Source organism: Micrasema longulum, unplaced genomic scaffold, assembly GCF_059751315.1.
Source record: "Micrasema longulum isolate JH-2025_06_02 unplaced genomic scaffold, ASM5975131v1 h1tg001570l, whole genome shotgun sequence".
In the NCBI taxonomy this organism is placed as follows: Eukaryota; Metazoa; Arthropoda; class Insecta; order Trichoptera; family Brachycentridae; genus Micrasema; species Micrasema longulum.
Genome location: NW_028278753.1, coordinates 208026 through 228108, shown reverse-complemented (window position 1 = coordinate 228108; position 20083 = coordinate 208026). Strand labels below are relative to the sequence as shown.

General features: G+C 32.1%; 2 protein-coding genes across 2 annotated transcripts in view; both read left to right on the top strand.

Moving 5' to 3' along the window:
- Window positions 1-5341: 5341 nt before the first annotated feature.
- Window positions 5342-11713, top strand: LOC148274819 (BTB/POZ domain-containing protein KCTD9). Its single transcript, XM_088236566.1, has 6 exons — window positions 5342-5974; window positions 7287-7486; window positions 9696-9831; window positions 10074-10148; window positions 10545-10663; window positions 11496-11713. Exons 1-6 carry the CDS (start codon window positions 5464-5466, stop codon window positions 11610-11612), a joined length of 1158 nt encoding a protein of 385 aa, XP_088092692.1. The 5' UTR covers window positions 5342-5463; the 3' UTR covers window positions 11613-11713.
- Window positions 11714-12024: 311 nt separating this feature from the next.
- The window catches only part of lost (methenyltetrahydrofolate synthase domain-containing protein lost), a 37311-nt gene continuing 29252 nt past the window's right edge, over window positions 12025-20083 (top strand). Inside the window, exon 1 of the mRNA XM_088236567.1 lies at window positions 12025-12182. Coding sequence (XP_088092693.1) covers window positions 12143-12182 — 40 coding nt within the window. The 5' untranslated portion in view covers window positions 12025-12142. The remainder of the gene's footprint in view (window positions 12183-20083) is intronic.

Sequence of the window (20083 nt, the reverse complement as noted above, 5' to 3'; positions counted from 1 at the left end):
ATACCTTTAAAAAATATTGTTATTTATGTTTTTTTTTATTATTGCGCGATTAAAAAAAAAACATTCGTTTAAAAATGGCAAAATCGTATGATTTCCTAATTTTGTAAGCATTTTACCAAACTACAGCCTTAATATTCATATTTTACGTCTACCTTGTAGTAATCGAACCTAGGAACACAAGCGTGGTAGACGAACACACCAACCACGAGGAGGACTTATTTCCACTCGATTTCCTTTTTTAAAACTTTTATCATAGCATAATAATATTTATGCTAAGTACTTGTTTTATTATTTCAGTATTAGTTTTGTTCATGTTAGTGAGGGTGAGTACATATTATGATATATATAGGGTGATGGACGAGAGGGTTGGTGTGTGGTGTGTGAGTATTGTATGTATGTGACAGTGTGTAGTAAATATAAAAGAATTATACAAATTTATAATGAAGAAAAAATAAAAGAAGATAAATAAGTCACTCAGATACCAAAATATTATTATAATCTCTAAATTCCACACAAGTCATAGTCAAAATAGCTTTGTCTTCAAAGGTGTCAAATATTACAATCTATTGAAAATTTATTAAAACTAATACATCAATAAATAAATTCAAAGTAAATTCAAAGAATTTTTTTGAACAAGTGTAAAAACTGCATTCAATTTTAATTAGTTTGAATGTAATATTATCTTTTCTTTTTCTTTTTCATTTTCTTTTCCTTTTTCTTTTTCTTTTTCTTTTTCTTTTTCTTTTTCTTTTTCTTTTTCTTTTTCTTTTTCTCTTTATATCCTATGAGTTTTTTTTTCTCGTGTAATCGTTTATTCAAAATGATATAAATTCTAATAAATAAATAATTATAACAGTGTAAGTCACTCTCCAAGCACAAGAAGTAGTCTCCTTTTTACAAATACATTTATAACTTTTACCAGATGTATCAAAATAAATTTGTATATAATTAAATAAACATCTGCCATTTATTTAAAATATTGATTAATAAAAAATAATAAAAAATGGACTTATTGAACAATGATTAACAAAAATCATATTTTTTTAAAACCTTTGAGGAAACCTATCAACCATCTGATTAATCGGTGTAAAATTGTCAAGAACGCTCCGGCCTTAAATCCTAATTTAAAAATATGTAAAAAATAAAAATCTATTAATATTTATGTACTACATATACAAACATACATATATGATAACATGCATGTATGTCTGTTTATGTAAATATACAGGCTGATTATTTTAAAACATCAATAATGGCACTGAAAGTTATTGATCAGATAAAAAAAAAATGTAAATTGGAATATAAATAATTTTTACAAAACTACATTTAACTTATTTCTGTAATGCCATACCGAGTCGTGAAATATATCGAAATATAATTGTTGATCATTAACAAATAAAAAAAGATTAAAAAACTACTGAATTTCCTCATTGTGGCTTGAAGCGTCCTTTGTCCTTAACACAGTCGGCTGTATTTTTAAAGGTCGGTACGAGAACTAATAAATTTAATATATTTTTATCTCTTGATACGCGCCAGCAGGCTATAGGCTACTAAAGTTTTTTATTGCGGACCTCTCCAAACATTTATAGTTTCATACATTTGCGTACCTACATGTAAACGAATAAAATTTCAATTGAAATTTATTGCAACAGAGAGGGAAAATATTTTTGGGAGGGGAATCTGGAAGTATAAACAGGGCTTATGACCTGTCATTGGATGGTTTCACTGGCCACTTTACAAACTGTGTAACATCCACCATTATGTCTATGTTTCAACATCCACATTTCCTCAACTATTCTATAAATAAATATGAATAAAGAAGAGCTGAACCCTTTTATGATGTGGGTGAAATTCATCTGGTTAAATTATTTTACCTACTTACTAGGCAACGTAATTAAAATTAGTATATTCCTTTTTCTACCAGTTGGTTTCAACGACAATGTTAGACAATGTATGAGTATGTCCAAATGTTTGAGATAGGCTGGTTTTCAGCCCCCGGGGTGTTTTTAAGACCGAATAACTCCCTAAAGAGTAAAATCCAGCTTGTCGGTAAATATTTTACATATTAAAAACATTGATGAGTACATTTTCATTTCGTATGAAGGTTATTTAAATACTGACGTCTTTTATTCGTACACTAAACTTCATTCAAAACACACTTAAATGGTCTCACATTATCTCCCTTCATTTTTTTACCTTTGTATGTACATAATAGTGACAGGTATTTAAACTTGAACACGTGTTTTTCCTTGGTTACACATTTTTTTCTAACTGTAAGGACAAATCTTGGAAATAAAATTATCATGTTGATTCTACAAAAGTATTATTTTTATTCACTTAAACCTATACGTCGGCTTGTTGGCCTCGTGGTGTAATGGTCAGCGCGTTTGCCTACCATGCAAGAGGTCTCGGGTTCAATTCCCGACATAGTTGGTATGAAATATTTATTTAAAAGGGTTTTTTGAACTGTCGGTGTACCTGAAGCGTAAGACTGATCATCTTACCTTCATGTAACAAAAATGAGCAAGATACGCTGCGATTGGTGTACCAATGCAGTGCTCTATGCACCATTAGGTGCGGAAAGGGAACGATGATGAAACCTATATTATTACAATTTATAATAATATACTTAAGCATTGTCGTTGCATTTATTAAGTTGAATGCACATTATTTTGTTGGAAAATGTATTTTAAAAAGCTTCTATGGCGTATAAATAAATTGATAAATGTAGCAATTCTTAATATTTTTATTTTTTTTAATGAACCATTATTTAATATTTTATTATGCGACTTTATTTAATCATAAAAAAACGTGCTACATAAATGCTCTGAATTTATTTTTGAAATTTTGAATATTCAAAAGCACTGCGCTTTTTTAATAAATTTAACTTATTTTTACATTTGATTGTCGTTGGATTTATTTAGTTTAATGCAACGAACTGTATTTTAAGAAACTCCAATGGAATCTAAATAAATATAACAATTTAAGTACATAAAAAAACATTTATGTTTCATAAAGTTTTTTTTTTAAACTTGTAAATGAACACGACAAAATTTTCAGAAATATGCGACTTTATTAAATCACAAAAAACGTGCTTCATAAATATTGTGAATTTATTTTCTAATTTAGAATATTTAAATCACTGTGCTTTTTTCTACCAATTAAACTTATTTTAACATTTGATTATTTATTCCATCAAACTTGTTTTGTTTTGAACATTTGTGTTTATCCACTTATTTCACAGATTTTTTTAAACTTTGCACTTAAATCAAAAACGTTTTAATCACTTTGATTTGTTGAGTTCATACAATGACTTTCACATTATTAATTCATGTTTTTTTCATCTGTTTCAATTTTATTTTTCATCGCGCCGATCACCAAAGGCTCTTTTTACCATAAAGCAACACATGTAATCTTTACACTGGCGACTCTCTGTCGCTACTAAAATCTGCAATAGTTCCCGAAGTTTTCCGACTTCTCCCGAAGTAGAAATTGTTTTCAATATCGAATAATAATTAAAACGAAAGAGAGCAACTCTTTCCACGGCACCATTTTTTTAAATATATTTTTCTCCGTTTGTGGGTAGAAAAAATAAAATTGTTCTATGTGCGAAATATTGGCTGGTAACATAAGTTGTGTCAGTTTTTATCCAAATTTAAAAATGAGCACGAAAAGTTTTAAAAAATTATAAAAGTCAAAAGAAAGAAAATTGGTTGCTTTAACGTTAAATACCTCTATTATTTTATTTGCCTTACAAGCCTTCAAAATGGAATGTTGCGTAGACGAAAGTGAAGCTTTTCAACACCTCTTCTGTTTGCATTCAATCGAGAAAATAAAGCTGTCAAAGCTTCTTGCTACATTTGCGCACTGTACGGTGAAGATCTTCTTCTTCAGCCTTCTGTTCTCCACTGCTGGATATACCTCTTCCATACTCTTCCATTTCTTTCGATCGGTTGCTACTTGCAGTTAATTTTTACCCCCACAGCCGCTGTCCTCGGACCATCTTTTTTAAGGTCTTCCGACGCCTCTCCTATCTCCCAAGGCCTCCATCTTAAAATTTTATGGGTTCATCTTGTGGGGCCTTGTCTTGCAACATGTTCTGCCCTTCAGTCTTGCAACACTGTCCACGATATCTGCTATTCTGGTTTTGTTTCTTATTTTCTCATTTCTTACTCTGTCTCTTACGCTTATACCAAGCATTAATCTTTCCATGGATAGCTGCGTGCATTTTTTTGTAAACATGTTTTTGGGTAGGAATTCAAAACTTTCTTTTTTTTATTAGTATGTCACCAAATGATAATAATTATTTTTTATTTTGTATTATATACATTGATTAATTTAATATCATTAAGATGAAGTTCAGTAAGTACAAGAGGTGGATTTTTTTTTATGAGGCACCTATTTCGTTAAATTATTTTTTTAAATTTTTTTGCAATTGTAAATATGTCAAATTTATCTAAAACTTTTACTTGTTTATAAAATTTTTGAATTCAAGAATAAAAAAGGTTTCGGTGATAGCAAAATGGTTTTTTATAACCACGGAAATTAAATTAAATTTGAAATAGACAACATTATTATTATTTCATGATTCAATTATTGTTCACGTAGGTGGAACGAGACATTATTCCAGGAATGCACTTCAAAAAGATTTATTAGTAGCGTTGTGTACGATTTAAAAAGTGATTACCCAAACTTAAGAGGCGACTTTGTCTTTCATATGCATTTATAGATATTTATGTTACATGAATACATGTTCATTTCAAAGAAGTATCCATTTTATGTGGAGGTGTCAAAATGATTTATGCAATTGTCTGTCTTCACTGCTCTTGTTTAAATGCAAGATGGTCATTTGTATTTGTATTTTTGAACATCCGTGGATAAGAAACTAAAATATACCTAATATTATTCCATTCGTTTATATGTATGTATAATGACTAACCACTCCACAAATGTATACATACAATTTAAGAACATCCCGAAGTATAAAACAAATTATTTTACCTTTGTGTAAAAATAACTGAGATACACAACATTAGGTGTAACAAAACATTAAGAAACTTTCAAGAAGATTTATTAGATTGAAAAAACAATCTGTTTCAATTCAAGGTTTTATTTTTTTTTTTAAATGTTCAAACAGAACAATATTTTTTATTAGTTTCAACATTCTCTTGTATCGCACTTATAAAGTCATAATTAATTTAATCAATTTTTTGTACCAATTATTTTTATGGTGAATCTCAATTATACTCACGTGTTATTTTTTTCAATTTACATCATGTTTTTTTTTTACCTTAAGGTAAATACTAGTTTTATAAATCATATTTCTGAGTTTATGGTCCGCGGATTTATATAACGATAGTCTATGACTCTAAAACGTCAATCCGTGCGCTTTCGTGCGCCTTGTCTTAGTCATTCGAAAAGAGGATACACAACAAAAAGAAAATATTGTTTTATTTTAATAATATGAAAAGAGTTACAATTTATCGAAATGGAACAAAGTCAGACGGAAAAGTTGTTGCTTTGTGTGATTCCTTTGATCACTTTTTAACTTTTACTGGGGAAAAATTAAATATCTCGGCTAAAAGAATATTTTTGTCATCGGGCGGGGAGATAGACGACATAGAACTGATTCGCGACAATGATGTTGTATATATTTCTGCTGGAGAAAATTTCGTTGTTGACAGATCAGATGGTAACAGCGCCTGGATCACTTTAAATATTGGAGGAAAACATTTTACAACATCAAAATCTAATATTACTGAAAAGGAACCACTTTCGATGCTGGCGCGCATGTTCGCAGGAGAGAATGACAAATTCTTTATGAATCCAAGCTCTAAAGACTCAACTGGGGCATTCTTGATAGACAGAAGTCCCCTGTATTTTGAACCAATATTAAATTATCTTCGTAATGGACAAATTATTATTGATACCGGAGTGAATCCAATAGGAATATTAGAAGAGGCGAAGTTTTATGGTGTGTTCACTAAACATTCATATTAGTTCACTGTCCGAATGTTGTAGTTAACAGGTTCAAATACCCAATTACAGCGTCACAGAACACCTACGCTTGATAAAAATTATATTTCCGTTATTGTGATCTCACTAGGAATCGAACCTGTCTGTGCTCCTAGTTATAGGGAAAGTTAGGGATGTGATGAAAATAATTTACAAATTTTTAATCTGTTTTATTCTACAACTTTTTACAAATAGGATCTTGACTAAACAACTTGTCTACGTAGACACAAACATCCCTGCCTCGTGGCTAAAAGCATGTATACGCGTGCTAGCCTCCTCTGAATTTCCAGACTGTCCGACTGTCGTTTCATGCGCGACGCCAGTCTCTCCCCCTCACTCTTCTCGCTGCTACACCTGGACCTCTAAGCGCTAGGCGAAAATCTTAGCCATCACACCATGCAGGTTGCCAATGTACTTCACATTCACACGAACTTGATTGCAGGTCCCATGACTTGGAATGTTGTGAAAACACTAGTACTAAATGTTACATGGTGTGTATTAGTGACTTCAACCAACAGCAATTCATAAGCCCTGTAAATACCTAGACTTCCATATCGCCTGCTCTGTCTATTAAACTAGCTAACAAACTAAACTTTCTTACTTATGGATAAAAAATATGCACTAGCCCTTAAATTTTTGTTTTAAAAGCAAGTCAAAAATTGAAAGAAAATACTCATTATAATAATTTTGAAAATGTTTATTTTTATTTAGGAAAAACAACAGTTGTTATTTAAATATATAAAAAATAGTACACATATCCAGTTAAAGTTTTTCACAAATATAATGACAGAACATGTTACACGGTAAAGATTTTTTTTTTTACATAAGACCAGAGAAAAAAAGAGTAAGAAGGGATGAGGATATAGGGTGGAGGAGAGGGATTTTTATAATATAGTAAATGATTCCAGTCTTGCTTTAATTTCTAAGATTTTTACATCATTTAAGATGCACATTGAGTTTCGGATCGCATTGCAGAATGATAATCTGCATAAATGATAAATGCGACACTGAACAAATATCTTAATTATACATAAGTTTACTTAAATAACTACAAATTACATCATTTCTAAATGCAATTGAATGAACTCCAAAAAGTGTGAACAATACACGGCACAATAACCAAAAAAAACTCAACCTCTTATTATGTCTCAATGCCAGTATTGTGCAATCGTGAATCTTAATAATAAACTATTAGTAATTTAACAGGAAAAATTTCAACCATCATTTATTACCTATTTTGAAATAAAACTATTTTTGACCTCTCTTTCTAGGAATTGAATCTATGATACCCCAATTAGAGAGCCACATACAGAATGAAGCTACTAAGACCAGGGACAATGCTCCTCTCTCTCGAATAGAAGTCATTAAAGCTTTAATATTGACAACTACGAGAAACGATCTTCGGTTTCAAGGTGTCAACTTAACTGGTGCTGATTTGCATAGGCTAGATTTAAGGAATATTAATTTTAAGGTAATGTATAGTTTTATCTTGTTTGTAAAAGAGATTTATTTTTGCTCATAAACAACAAAACACATTTACCAAAATATATAAATAGAGAGAGAAAAAGATGTTATGCGAGCATCAAAATAAATGGCGCAGCAATTGCTAGTTAAAATATGTCACTTGAAGCTAGACTGGCAGTGCACAACCTAGGCTTTTGTCCCAAAACTTATGTGTGGAATTGAAACGTGAAACTGGCAGAGAAAGGATCAAAGCAGAGTGAACATGGTTGACATTCAATCTCTTAGACAAATATGTAGGAAATCAATTTATGACAGAATTATGAGTGATAAAATTAGGCGAGATTTCAAATCTGAGACAGCTATAATTGACAGGCTTGGTCATGTAGAACGAACGAATGATTAAAAAATTGTAAAAGCGATATATATATGGCAAAAAATAATGGTAACATAGGACAAGGACGACCAAGGAAGATGTGGAATAATCAGATAAACCAAAATCTCAAGTCTGGTCATGTCAAAAGCAGGTACAACCAAAAGGGCATGCGTGACAAGATATATGAATCTGGAAGAAAGCTAGGAATGTATGTCAGGTAAGATGTGTGTGGCGATTCATCCTCTCTTCCTACTCCTATGCGGAAATAGCACGATGGTAGTAGTATAAGTATCAGGTTTCTTCTTGTCATAATAGAACTTATCGGTAATACTGTCTCTGGTCAAACTAATAATCACTTTTTTTTCGTTTATGCTCTGTAACACTACTTAAAGTAATAAGGGAACACTCAACATCGCTTGCAAATTTGCTTTAAAAATCAATGTTCTGTTTGCCAAACATATAGGGCTCTTCCTAAAACCAAGAATTTACTGCGTGACAAGTTTGACGACTATATTATTTCCTGTTATGGCCTCCACTGTCCTTTGATTTGACGCCATTGGATGTTACCTATGAGGCTACGTTTAGTGCACGATTTATGGAAACAAACCAACAACTTTTAAAGCATTGGAAACCGATAGGACACTAACCATTTCAGAAATAACGCCAGATTTGTTTGAATAAGTGGCTAAAAAATAGACCGGCAGGACATGCTATGTACTGCTAGTCACAGGTTTTTGTCAAATATCATATTCAAATAATAAATTAGTATTTTCATTATTTCAAATACAATAAAAAAAAACTCGTTCTAGCAAATATGTGCTTCTTTTATTTAAATGTAATGTTGTATTGTACTTAAAAAAACATCTGATCATCATTGCGCCGGTAATATTATCTGTTAGGTGAATTTGCTTTTTTTAATGTATCTTTAATTTCTCACAACTTAATTTCAACAAAACGTACTTGAATCTTTTTTTTGTTGAAATTATGCCGTTTTTATAATCAATAACTAATATGTTTTAAAAAATCCATCAATAAAAGGTACAATGTTTTTTATAATATTTTTTTTTATGTTACTTAACAGATATTGCCGGCTATTAATATGCTCAAAGTGGTTATATTACACCACGAGGCGGTATGTATGATATGGTTGACATGAAATATTTATTTAAAAATGTGTTTTTACACTGGAATATTTCATAGTCCCTGGACTGGTACCTGGAGCATAAGACTGATGATCTTACCTTTATGGAACAAAAATTATCAAAATACACAATTGGTCCACAAATGCAGTGCCCTATTCACCATTAGGTGCGGAAAGGGAATGATGATGATGATTAGTACACATTTATTAACTGAGTACATGAATCAGCTTTTTTTTTTTACAAAACATAAGAATATTAACATAATTATAATAATCAGAATACTATACTTAGTTTTACTCCACTTTTATTTATAATTTTTACCAGCGACTGGGTTTCGTAGTGACCAATATTAAAATAAAGTTCCACCAAGAAATCTCAGTAGAAAAACTCAATCTATTATATTATCATGTATGAGTATCCCTTAACAATTGCTTTGATACGATCATGAGTTTGCCTTTCACCAACATAATATCAGAAACGCGCATAATTATTCCTGAATGGCATGTTTGTGCAGGTACCTTTTCCAAAAATGTAGGCTTTCAGGATTTTTTGTCTATTTTTTATGGCTGGTGGGATCATAATCAAAAGCTTTAGTGGAGAAAACAATATTTTTTTTTTCACTTTTCATACTTTTTTATGTAGGCCCAAAAAACTACTACTTTGAATCTTAAAATTAGTATTTTTTTATTATCGTTTTTCAGTATGCGTGTATGTCCAGATGCAACTTAATAGGAGCGAATCTCTCTCATTGTTGCTTGGAAAGAGCGGATTTATCTTTTGCAAATTTAGAGGGAGCCCAACTTTTTAGCGTAAGAGCCTCATGCGCAAACATGGAAGGTAACTAAGCGAGGATCATTTATAATAACGTTTTAAACTTCTTAGATTTTTATTGACTTTCAAATACTGTTGCTACTCTTCTGAGTTTATCAAGTTGTTCTTCGTAGTTAGTTTTCCTTTCTAAGAAATAATATAAAATATAGGCCAAGCATGTCAAACTCTTTAGTATAAAAGAGCTTACCACGAAAGCTGAAAACTATAATTTATATTTTATACTAATGCACATTATTTTTAATTTCTAGGAGCTAATTTAAAAGGATGTAATTTAGATGACCCTTCAGGAGGCAAGGCAATTCTAGAAGGTGTCAATTTAAAAGGTTACATTATTTTTACTATTTATTTTAGCCGCATCAATATTTTCAAAAAATGGCCTGACAAAGTGCTTGCATCCAAATAAATACTGTCAATGAAATTTTCATCTCATTTATACATAATTCGTAGATAAGAAAGTTTTTATTTTATTTTAATGGCTACTCAAATTTCAGATACATATCTTTTAATACCCGAGTTTTTGGCACTTTTTACCAACTATAATTTTGTCAATAAATTATCAACTCACACATTAAATTTATAGTTTTTACCATCTATAAAGATGCCTTATTCGGAAAATTTTCAATGCATGTTGAGTCCGGCTATGTCAATAAATAAAGTCTACAGAAACAACTGTTCCTCATTTCATAGTTTTTGTTGATTTCTTTACTTTTTTTTCACAGGAGCTATCATGGAAGGTAGCAATATGGCCGGTGTCAATTTGCGTGTGGCCACACTAAAAGATGCAAATTTACAAAACTGTGATCTCAGAGCTGCAGTAATGGCGGGTGCTGATTTAAAGGTAATTAATTTTGTGACCATATTCGATTTTTCTAATAAATGTGTACTATGTTTCTATGCTATGGTTTCCAAGTAGTAGTGGATGGCATTAAAACGTTTTCTATACAAACCAGATAGCACAGGTTTCCTAGAGACTATTGATTGTGAGCAGAACGGCAAACGGTGGTGCCGTAATTTGCAAGACGGCCGTCATAGTAGTACTATGGAAAGTTTTTTCTCATTTAGCGGTGAACATTTTTGTGTTCGAAAATTAGTGCAAACGTGATTGTAGTGAGTATTGTAAGAAAATCACGAAAATATTAAAATTTACACTAAACTTTGAAATACACTCTCTGCAGCATGATATTTATACATCTCACTGGCCTCAAAAAGGTTGTTTTCGACTTCCGATGACTCCTCATCCTCACCTTCCAAATATACCTATTTATAATACTAAGTATGTCAGATTTTCCATTTTCTGCTGCAGTGTCTCAATTTTATAAAAAATAAGTCATGAAAATTGGGTGATCACGACCACTAGATAACCGCACCACTCTCTTTAAGTTGACATCTTTGGTCATTGTTAAGATGCCTTCCTGTTATGCTCATCGCAAGTATATATCATTGTTAAACAAACACTAAATAAATAGTCCAGATCTTGTCTTGATATCCCTTATGTTTGTCAATGCTTCTTTATTTTTTTTAAGTGTTTTTTACCATTCTAACTATTCTTATATTGAAATATTCATCGCTATAAATTGTATAAATGGAAAATATCCGTAAATAAATTGTAGAAAATAAGGTCTGAATGTATTATTTACTGTTTTAAATTTACCTCCTTTTTATTGTTGCAGAACTGCAATCTCTCAGGCAGTGACTTATGCGAAGCCAACCTAAGAGGCGCAAATTTAAAAGATGCAATATTCGAATTAATGTTAACACCGCTTCATATGTCTCAAACCGTCCGCTGATACGTATTTTGTAAATCTTTTTGTATATTTAATCATATTTATAAATTGAAAATGTGAAATAAATAAAACTGAATAAATCATGACTTCAATAAATAAATAAACTTGTGTTTTATGTTGTCTACCCTTCCTCAACACTGTATTTTGACAACTTACCTTTGATGCACACTTTGCGGATTCAAAATGGCCGCCTTTTGATATCGGTAAAAAATAAATATACCAATCAACATACAAAAACTGTTTAATTTATGGGTGTTTTATAATATTTCGATTTATTTCAAAATTTCATTTGAAATATAGAATGATTTTTCTTCATTTTTTTAAAACGTATTTGTGTAGTTTTCAAATGGTGTCCTAAATTAATCACTTGAAGTTAGGTTCATTTGTTTCGATAGTCTATTTTTACCTATGACGAGTTGTGCAATACCTGCATTCACAATTTCACAATAAGTTCGCCATTGTCGGTAAATCGTCGTTGTCAAATGCGACTGCACATTTGTGATAAATAAATTAACATCTGTACAAAACTCAATATGCTGAACGGAGATAGTTCCCAGGCTTCAGAGGCAACCCGTAAGTTTATATTTTCATATTTTTACCGGCTTGGTGTTTTAAAATATTGTTGTCGGGCCTGCGTAAATTTTTTGATGCATTGACAATTTTGACATCGAATTTCACCTGCAGATGTTTTGTATAGTATTGATAACAAGGGTGTCATTACTCGTTCTGCTGTGGTTGCGATTCCAATCCAATAATTCGGTAGAAAACGTTTAATTTTTAATCTGAAATTTAGTCCGAACACGCGTTTTTGCAAAAAAATTAGGTGTTTCAATACTGCACCTAACACTTTTCGGCAGAGCGATAAGCATCGTGTCGTTTTATTAACTTGATAATATGTAGGGTTCGCTTTAAATATCGTACGATTTCTGCGTATTTTACATTTTCTCATTGGTTTTTCATTTGCACGCCCTAGTAATAGGATTTGCAGTTTGCTTTTTGTGTATGTCAGAAACTACCCACGCGTATGCAAATAATTTAACTCTTTAGATTTTGACATAATGAAAGGTAATTGAATAGTCCTTAACGAATGAATTTGTTATAAATTTCACCTTTGTCGGTGCACTTGGCATTCCGCTAAAAAGTAGTGTTGTTGCAATTTTGTCAGTCGGTAATTATCGACTTTTCGCTGCCCGAAAATACACTTAACGTCATTTATTTCGTTTTCGAACATCATTGATTCGTATTTTCTTCCAGATATTGATTTATAGCGACAAAACAGTTCAAATAAGTCCATCCTAAATAACTAATGTACTAATCAAAGCTGCAGTGTGAATTTCATATTAATTTTTAAGTACCTACCTTTGCGAAATATATGTGGAGGCAATGTTGGTTTCTTTTCCTTTACTTCAGTACACATAAATATAGGACCTTGGGCACATTTTAATAATAAAATATAAACTTGCAGGTACTTTGAACAAATAATTCTATTCAGATTCTAATATTGTTTCAAACAATAGTATATTATATTCCTACTCGATGTATTTTGCATGCAAAAATAAAAGACTCGTATGCTTTAAGTATTACTCTAAAATATAATTTTTGACGTGGTTTGTCCGTAAAATAATTAAATGCGAGTTGTGGTGTGATTAATATTGTCGTACTTAGACTGATTTTGAAATTTGAATTAATTCCAAAGCATTATTTAAAAGAAATAAATTGCGACAATAATATCATCATCATACCCTTTATACAGAGTTTCTTGATAATTTTTTTCATGAAGGTAAGACTTATTTTTGGAATCTCTAATCTTTGGAATATCAGCCCACTACTTCGGGAATTTGACTGGCTACATTTTCCAGAGAGGGTGGAATACAAACTCTGTTGGCTTATGTATAAGTCTCTGCACAACTCTGCTCCAGAATATCTAAGGGAACTCTGCATTCCAGATGAACTAGCTGACAGACGTCTTAGGCTTAGATCAGCTACATCTACGTCGAAAGGAAAAGTTATTATACCTCCACGCAAACAGCGTACTAAATTCGGCGTACGCGCATTTGCGGTCGCAAGCCCTACAGCGTGGAATGCTCTCCCAGCAGAGGTCCGAAACTGTGAGAGTTAAGTGATGTTTCGGAAGAAACTTAAAACCCACTTGTTCTCTGAATCATTTGAATAAATTCTTAGCATGTGGTGACAAAGTACATTATTTTTCTTAAATTAAAATTTTTAATTAAATTTATATCTTTATATAATCACTTTGTAAATGGTGCTATATAAAAGTTATCCATAATAATAATAATAAAGGAGAACAGTCTTACGCTTCGGGTGCCAGTCCAGGAACAGTAAAATATTGTAGTGTAAAACAACCCATTAAAAAACACTTCATGACAACCTTCCCGGAAATCGAACCTGGGACCTTGAGCATGGTAGTCAAATGCTCCAACCATTAATTAGACTACACGGACTGATGGAGATCCGCAGATAAAACATTCAGGATCCAAAATCATGATCATTTCCCTATCTGCACCCAATGGTACATAGAGCACTGTAATGGTACTCATATTGCAGCGTATCTAGATCAATATTATTGGGTGCTTGGAAGGTAAGCTATATTTTAAGGACTATAGTTGGTGAGTTCTGCTGATTGGAGAGTTGGCTTAACGGAAACCGTAAATCTATCACAGCACTCTATTATTGGTTGATTCAGTAGAACTTGTGACGTAGTTCAATATATTATTATTATTATTGGTTATAGACAGGCAGTCTTTTCTGATGCGCCTATATCTCGTGTACTGCTTTTTGTCCCTTCTTTTAAAAAAGCATTCAAACCGTTTTTGAACTGGATAAAATAAGTCCATTTTTTCATACATTTTTGAGATACTGCACCATACAATTAAATGCTCTAATTTTTACCGCATGTAAGAAAACATTTTCATATCCGATTTCCTGTAGCACTGAACTTACTCATTCCAGTGTAAAACCACCTTTTAACCAATTATTTTACGTCTGCAATGCCGGGAATCGAACCCAGAACCTCAAGCATGACTGGCAAAGAGCCAAGCATTACACTACGGTTCTACTACTAGGGTTCTGGTTGTATTTTACACACAGAACTGTATTCTTCGCCATATTCTGTCCAAGCAAAGATCCTAATCACTATTTACATTAAATATTTAATTATAGGTGCTGGCACTCAAAGCGTGAGACCAACCTTGCCTGTATGTATGTAATAAATACCTTGCCTTTATCTAAATAATAAATTATTTGAAGTACCAATACAGTGCCCTATGCATCAATAGGTGCGGGTAAAAGAATGGTGTTGGTGGAATCGGGATAACACTATTTTATAATATTTGCTTAAAAAAACAATGCTCGTTAAACATCATTGCATATTCTTTTAAATTGAGGAAAAAAAAATACCTGCTGAAGTAGAAACTTGAGGCTTGATTTATTTTATTTTTTTTAAATAGAATTTCACATGCACACATCAGTGTGTATACAGTAGAACTCCAATTATCCGAACTCCTACTATCCGAATCGCCGATTATCCGAATCGCTTTCAGAATGTCAGAAAAAAAAGTTAAGGTGGAAACATACTGCGATTTGCAAAATAACGACTTGGTTGCCCGAAAACGGATGATGACAGCCAAACAGCTTACTTTTACCGAGATGTTCAGCAAGCAATGACTTTCATTTACAGTACAGTAAATACATACTTTACTGATGCACAGCACTTTTAACTACGCTTAACTCTTAAAAGACTGGTAAATAATCCCTTTGCACGCAGTGATGTAACATCGTGTTAACACTAGTAAAAGACGGAATATTCTAACGTTCAGACATTTGAAAAAAATGAAAAACATGGAGACATACTGTTTAATAATTCTTTTTTCATAATTTATGCGAATAAACATATAATTTAGCCCTGTTATAGCAAAATAAATAAAAAATCACAAATACACCGCTCATGTTACGCGTGTGCGTCCCCCATCATTGTCATTAACCGACTAAAGACTAAATCAGTTTTAGACGACACCCGCCGCAGATCAGCGTCTCTGTCTTCCTTGTTACAATTTCTATCTTCGCGCTCTCTCTTGTATGAGGTATGTATCTGTATAGATGTGTCACCGAATAGCGGACATTCATTCTTCGCCTATTAGAATAAATATTTCTTGTATTAACATTTAGCATAATTATATGAATTTCAATTTCCAAATCGGGTGTGAAAATGTCCATTTGAAGATTACAAAAAATACCAATTTATAATTTAAAAAAATAAGAGAGATATATCAAGTCTTTGTCGACTAGTGTGACATCACAGCCACACGAGAGTTAACATGTAAAAGTGTTGTCTTTTCATGCAATTAATTAAATTAAATGCGAATGGGGTCCGGTCCCAATTGATTCGGATAATTAGAGTTCTGCGGTTTTTTTAAAGTCTATTTATTTCTCTATATTAATATCGTCCTCTTCAAAGTAATCACCATCGGATATATTACACTCAAGGTACAGGTAGCATGAAAGCATACTATTATTGAGCAATTGCTACCTAGTGGCGTGTGTCAAAAACATTGCTAGTATCGAGCATGCTTCAATAAGCATGCTGACAAATCAACCGACGGTTGATTTTTGAGCATGCTACCAGGGCCATGATTATATACGCTATCTTCATCGGTACATATCGAGACAGTATAAAGTAACACATTTATGCACAAAAATGTATATATTTATATGAAAATTCCTTCGTCGGTAAACTGTAATTGAACATGTTAAGAAAAAAGAATTGTTAACTTATTCTATTTTTCATACAGATAACTTAATTTTACTTTTTAGATAAAATTAAAGTTCGATTTGAACCTACCATTAGAACATGGACCCTGACGCAGGGGTAGAAGGGGAAATGCTCATGAGCATGTTTGAATGCGTCTGCTAATTAGCATGCTAGTATCAATCAGTCGTTTGTGGCATTGCAAGCAAAATTATCATTTTGTTCGGTTCTGTGCGGATAACCACTTGGTTTTTCATGTTTTCCATTACACTGACAGAGAGCCTATAAGTAAATGGCATGTGTGTTGGAGTTTCGCTTTAAGCATGCATATTCAGAAGCATGCTTAAAACAGATATGCTTATCTTAAGTAAATGTATACAGTTAAAGAGCATGCTCGTCTTAAGCATACTCATAGGTATGCTTTTTTATTAGCATGGTTAGGTATTTTTGGTACATAATACTCTTATTATTTATTAAATTATTATTAAATATTAAAATCACTCTTTAATTTGTATCAAATATATTCTCACTAAACATTTATATTGTGAGTCATATTCGAGCAATTCAATTGTAATTCAACCCAACTCAAAACGGATGTGTAACAACATTTTGTTTAGCTTCTGTTACAACGTGATAAATGCGCTTTATATTTCTTGGAAAATACAATGATTATATGCATTGATAAATCTTTTCATATACAACAATGTCTCTCTTTGCATTCCTTTGTCAAAATGTGATAACAATTTAGGTTTGAGTTGTCTTCCATATTATCTGTGATACTGCAATTTTTTCTATGAATTGTTTTGCTACAATAAATTCGTTATAGGGACTAAGAGCTGTTAGTTTTAAATTATTGCTATTTTATTTTGTTTACTCCAAACAATGATAGTTTTTCTGATACTTTGGCGGTATTTTTGATTTATTAAAATCGTTAGTAATATATTAACAGATTATTTTTTAGGTTGCCGTGCCCAAAAATTAAATTTATGGTTATGCGGTTTTGCAGTCTGGTGATATCTTACTACGCTAAACAAATCTGGAAAAAAAAAGGAAATAAATGATTAAATATCTTAGCTCAGATGCACAATCAATTTTTCTGGGCTATTATGCCGTGTCATTCACATTCTTCTGAAGTTTTAGATCGCATTACAGCGTCCACCATCAGGTTTGATTTAATTTGTGAAGATGTTATTTATTACATTTGTGTTGCAGTCATTGCTATACACAGTTTGTTAATCTGAAATCTGTGTCATTTCAGTCTACACATTCGTGTGATTCCTTTATTAATGGGAGGTACAAGGATGATAGACATAGATGGGATGCAATTAAAATCATTTCAGGCACAGATTTCCGATTAATAAGCTGTATATAACAAAAAAGCTGTATGTTCAGAAACGGCATTTTTGAGTTACCCACTTAAAACAAATATTTGTATCTTTCACCGTGAATGCTACAAATAGACAAGTCGTGATTCATTAAAATCATAATACAGTAGTCTCAGTTATCCGACCTTCGGTTATCCGACCTTCTGAGTTATCCGACCTACCGGGGCATTGCCCCTTTCCTTTACCCGACTGCACGCATTATATTCGCGCGCCAGATGACTCCTCAGTCCTCGGTGCTTCCGTAGCTCTTTCGCTGAGAGAATGTGTTGCGCATTGTTTCTGCCGTTTTGTTAGACTGTTGTGTTTTGGTTTTGTCATCTTTAAAAGTTGTGGTGATGGCTTAAAAACGTAAAAAGGTGGTTGTGTCAATGAAAAAAAACTGAAAGCCTCGAAGAGATTAGACAATGATGAAACTTTATTAGAAGTGGCGCAAGATTATAACGTAGGAAAAACAGTAGGAGACTGGAAGAGGAATCGTAATGAAATTGAAAAATGGTGTTATCAGCGAGTCACGGCAACTCCTTTGGAAGATCGGAAGACCATGAAAAAATATGAGTACGAAAAAGTAAAGCTCTGTACCCGTGGGTTGCTCAACATAGAAATAAAGGCGTACCGATATCAGGACCAATCTTACAAGAAAAAGCCTTAAAGTTCCGAAATGAACTGAACGAAGGTGAACCTGATTTCACAGCTAGTGTAGGCTGGCTCGATAGATGGAAAAAAAGATATGGAATTCGGCAGCTTAACATCTGTGGCGAGAAACTTTCAGCAAACTCTGAAGCCGTTCAATCGTTTAGAGATAAACTTCATACGCTATTGGACGAGGAAAGCCTATCAGGTGATATTCAACTGTGATGAGACTGGTCTCAATTACAAATTGTTACTGGCGAAAACACTAGCGTCAAAGGCCGAAGCGGCAGCGCCAGGTTACAAACGTAGCAAAGAAAGAGTGACATTTCTTGCATGCAGTAATGCCACAGCAAATATGAAAATGAAACTGGCTATGATAAGTTACATTCAGTTATGTTACATGTACATATTTGAAAAGTTTTCAATGTGCAAATAAAATTATGAAACACATTTTCAATGTCGTTTTTATCATTTTCCGTGTTATCCGACCTTTTCGCTTATCCGACCTTGCCGCGGCCGGTTTAGGTCGTATATTCGAGACTCTACTGTATGATGATTTGAATGCATGACTTATCTTTTTGTAGCATTCATGGAGGATAAAAAATATGTTTTTAGTGGGTAACTCACAAATGCTGATTTTGAAGTTATCTAGTTGTAATAACCCGTGATATGTCTACACAAATAACATCAGCCCTGATGATGAATGCTTTAAGGCGATCCATAACAACAGAAATGAGTGCGAATAACACACTAAAACTCATTTTCACCATATTTGTTCGTGTAAATATTCTAAACAAAAAACATAGATTTAAACAACTCAATGCCTTTCTGAAGTTATCAAAAAATTCTGTTCCGCAGTACGATAACTATATCTTTCCTTTGTCAATACTTAAAGTAAAGAGTAAGTGATACATTTAGATTTGTTCAGTTCTTAATACCAAACGCGCCCAGAACACGTAACCGAAACTCCATTCCTAAAACATGGATTAATGCTGCGCTTCTTGTATATATAGTTCCATGAATCTATGAAAATCGTCACTAACTTTGTCATACCAGAGACACGAAAAAGATCAAACTCCCATTGATGAAGAAAATGTCACGATATAAATTTTGTTATTGAAGAAGTTTCACCATACAATTATCAAAATTTCCATTTTCCTTGTTAGGTATCATGCAAAATTCTTACATGTAAATAATAAATTGTCGCATAATTATTAAGTTTAATGGTTTATTTTTAGGTTTTGAAACCAGACCTAGATAAATTTTATTATCATAATATTATTATTTTGGCTATACTGGATACTAAATATGAATTAGTGTATTTATTATCTCTAGCATACAATGTTATAACATTAATACATCTTCAATAACATCATAGTTACTTAAGATACTCATACGAAGTTGTACTTAAATATTTATTCATCTGTGTTAATAAATGTTGATGTTATTTATATTTGACCTTGATTAATGTAACCTATTTGTTTTAAGTTTTATGTGGGCATTGTATTTCTTTTTTTTTCGTTTAGGCTACATATTTTGTAAATATCCATTTGATTTTGATATCAGGAAAACATAAAAACATTGGACTTCTGTTTAAGATTATTTCGAAGATCTTACATTAACTGTAAGTTTAGTATCTACTCTCAAATCAACAAACAATTTTACGATTACTATAGTACAAAATTTGTGTCTTT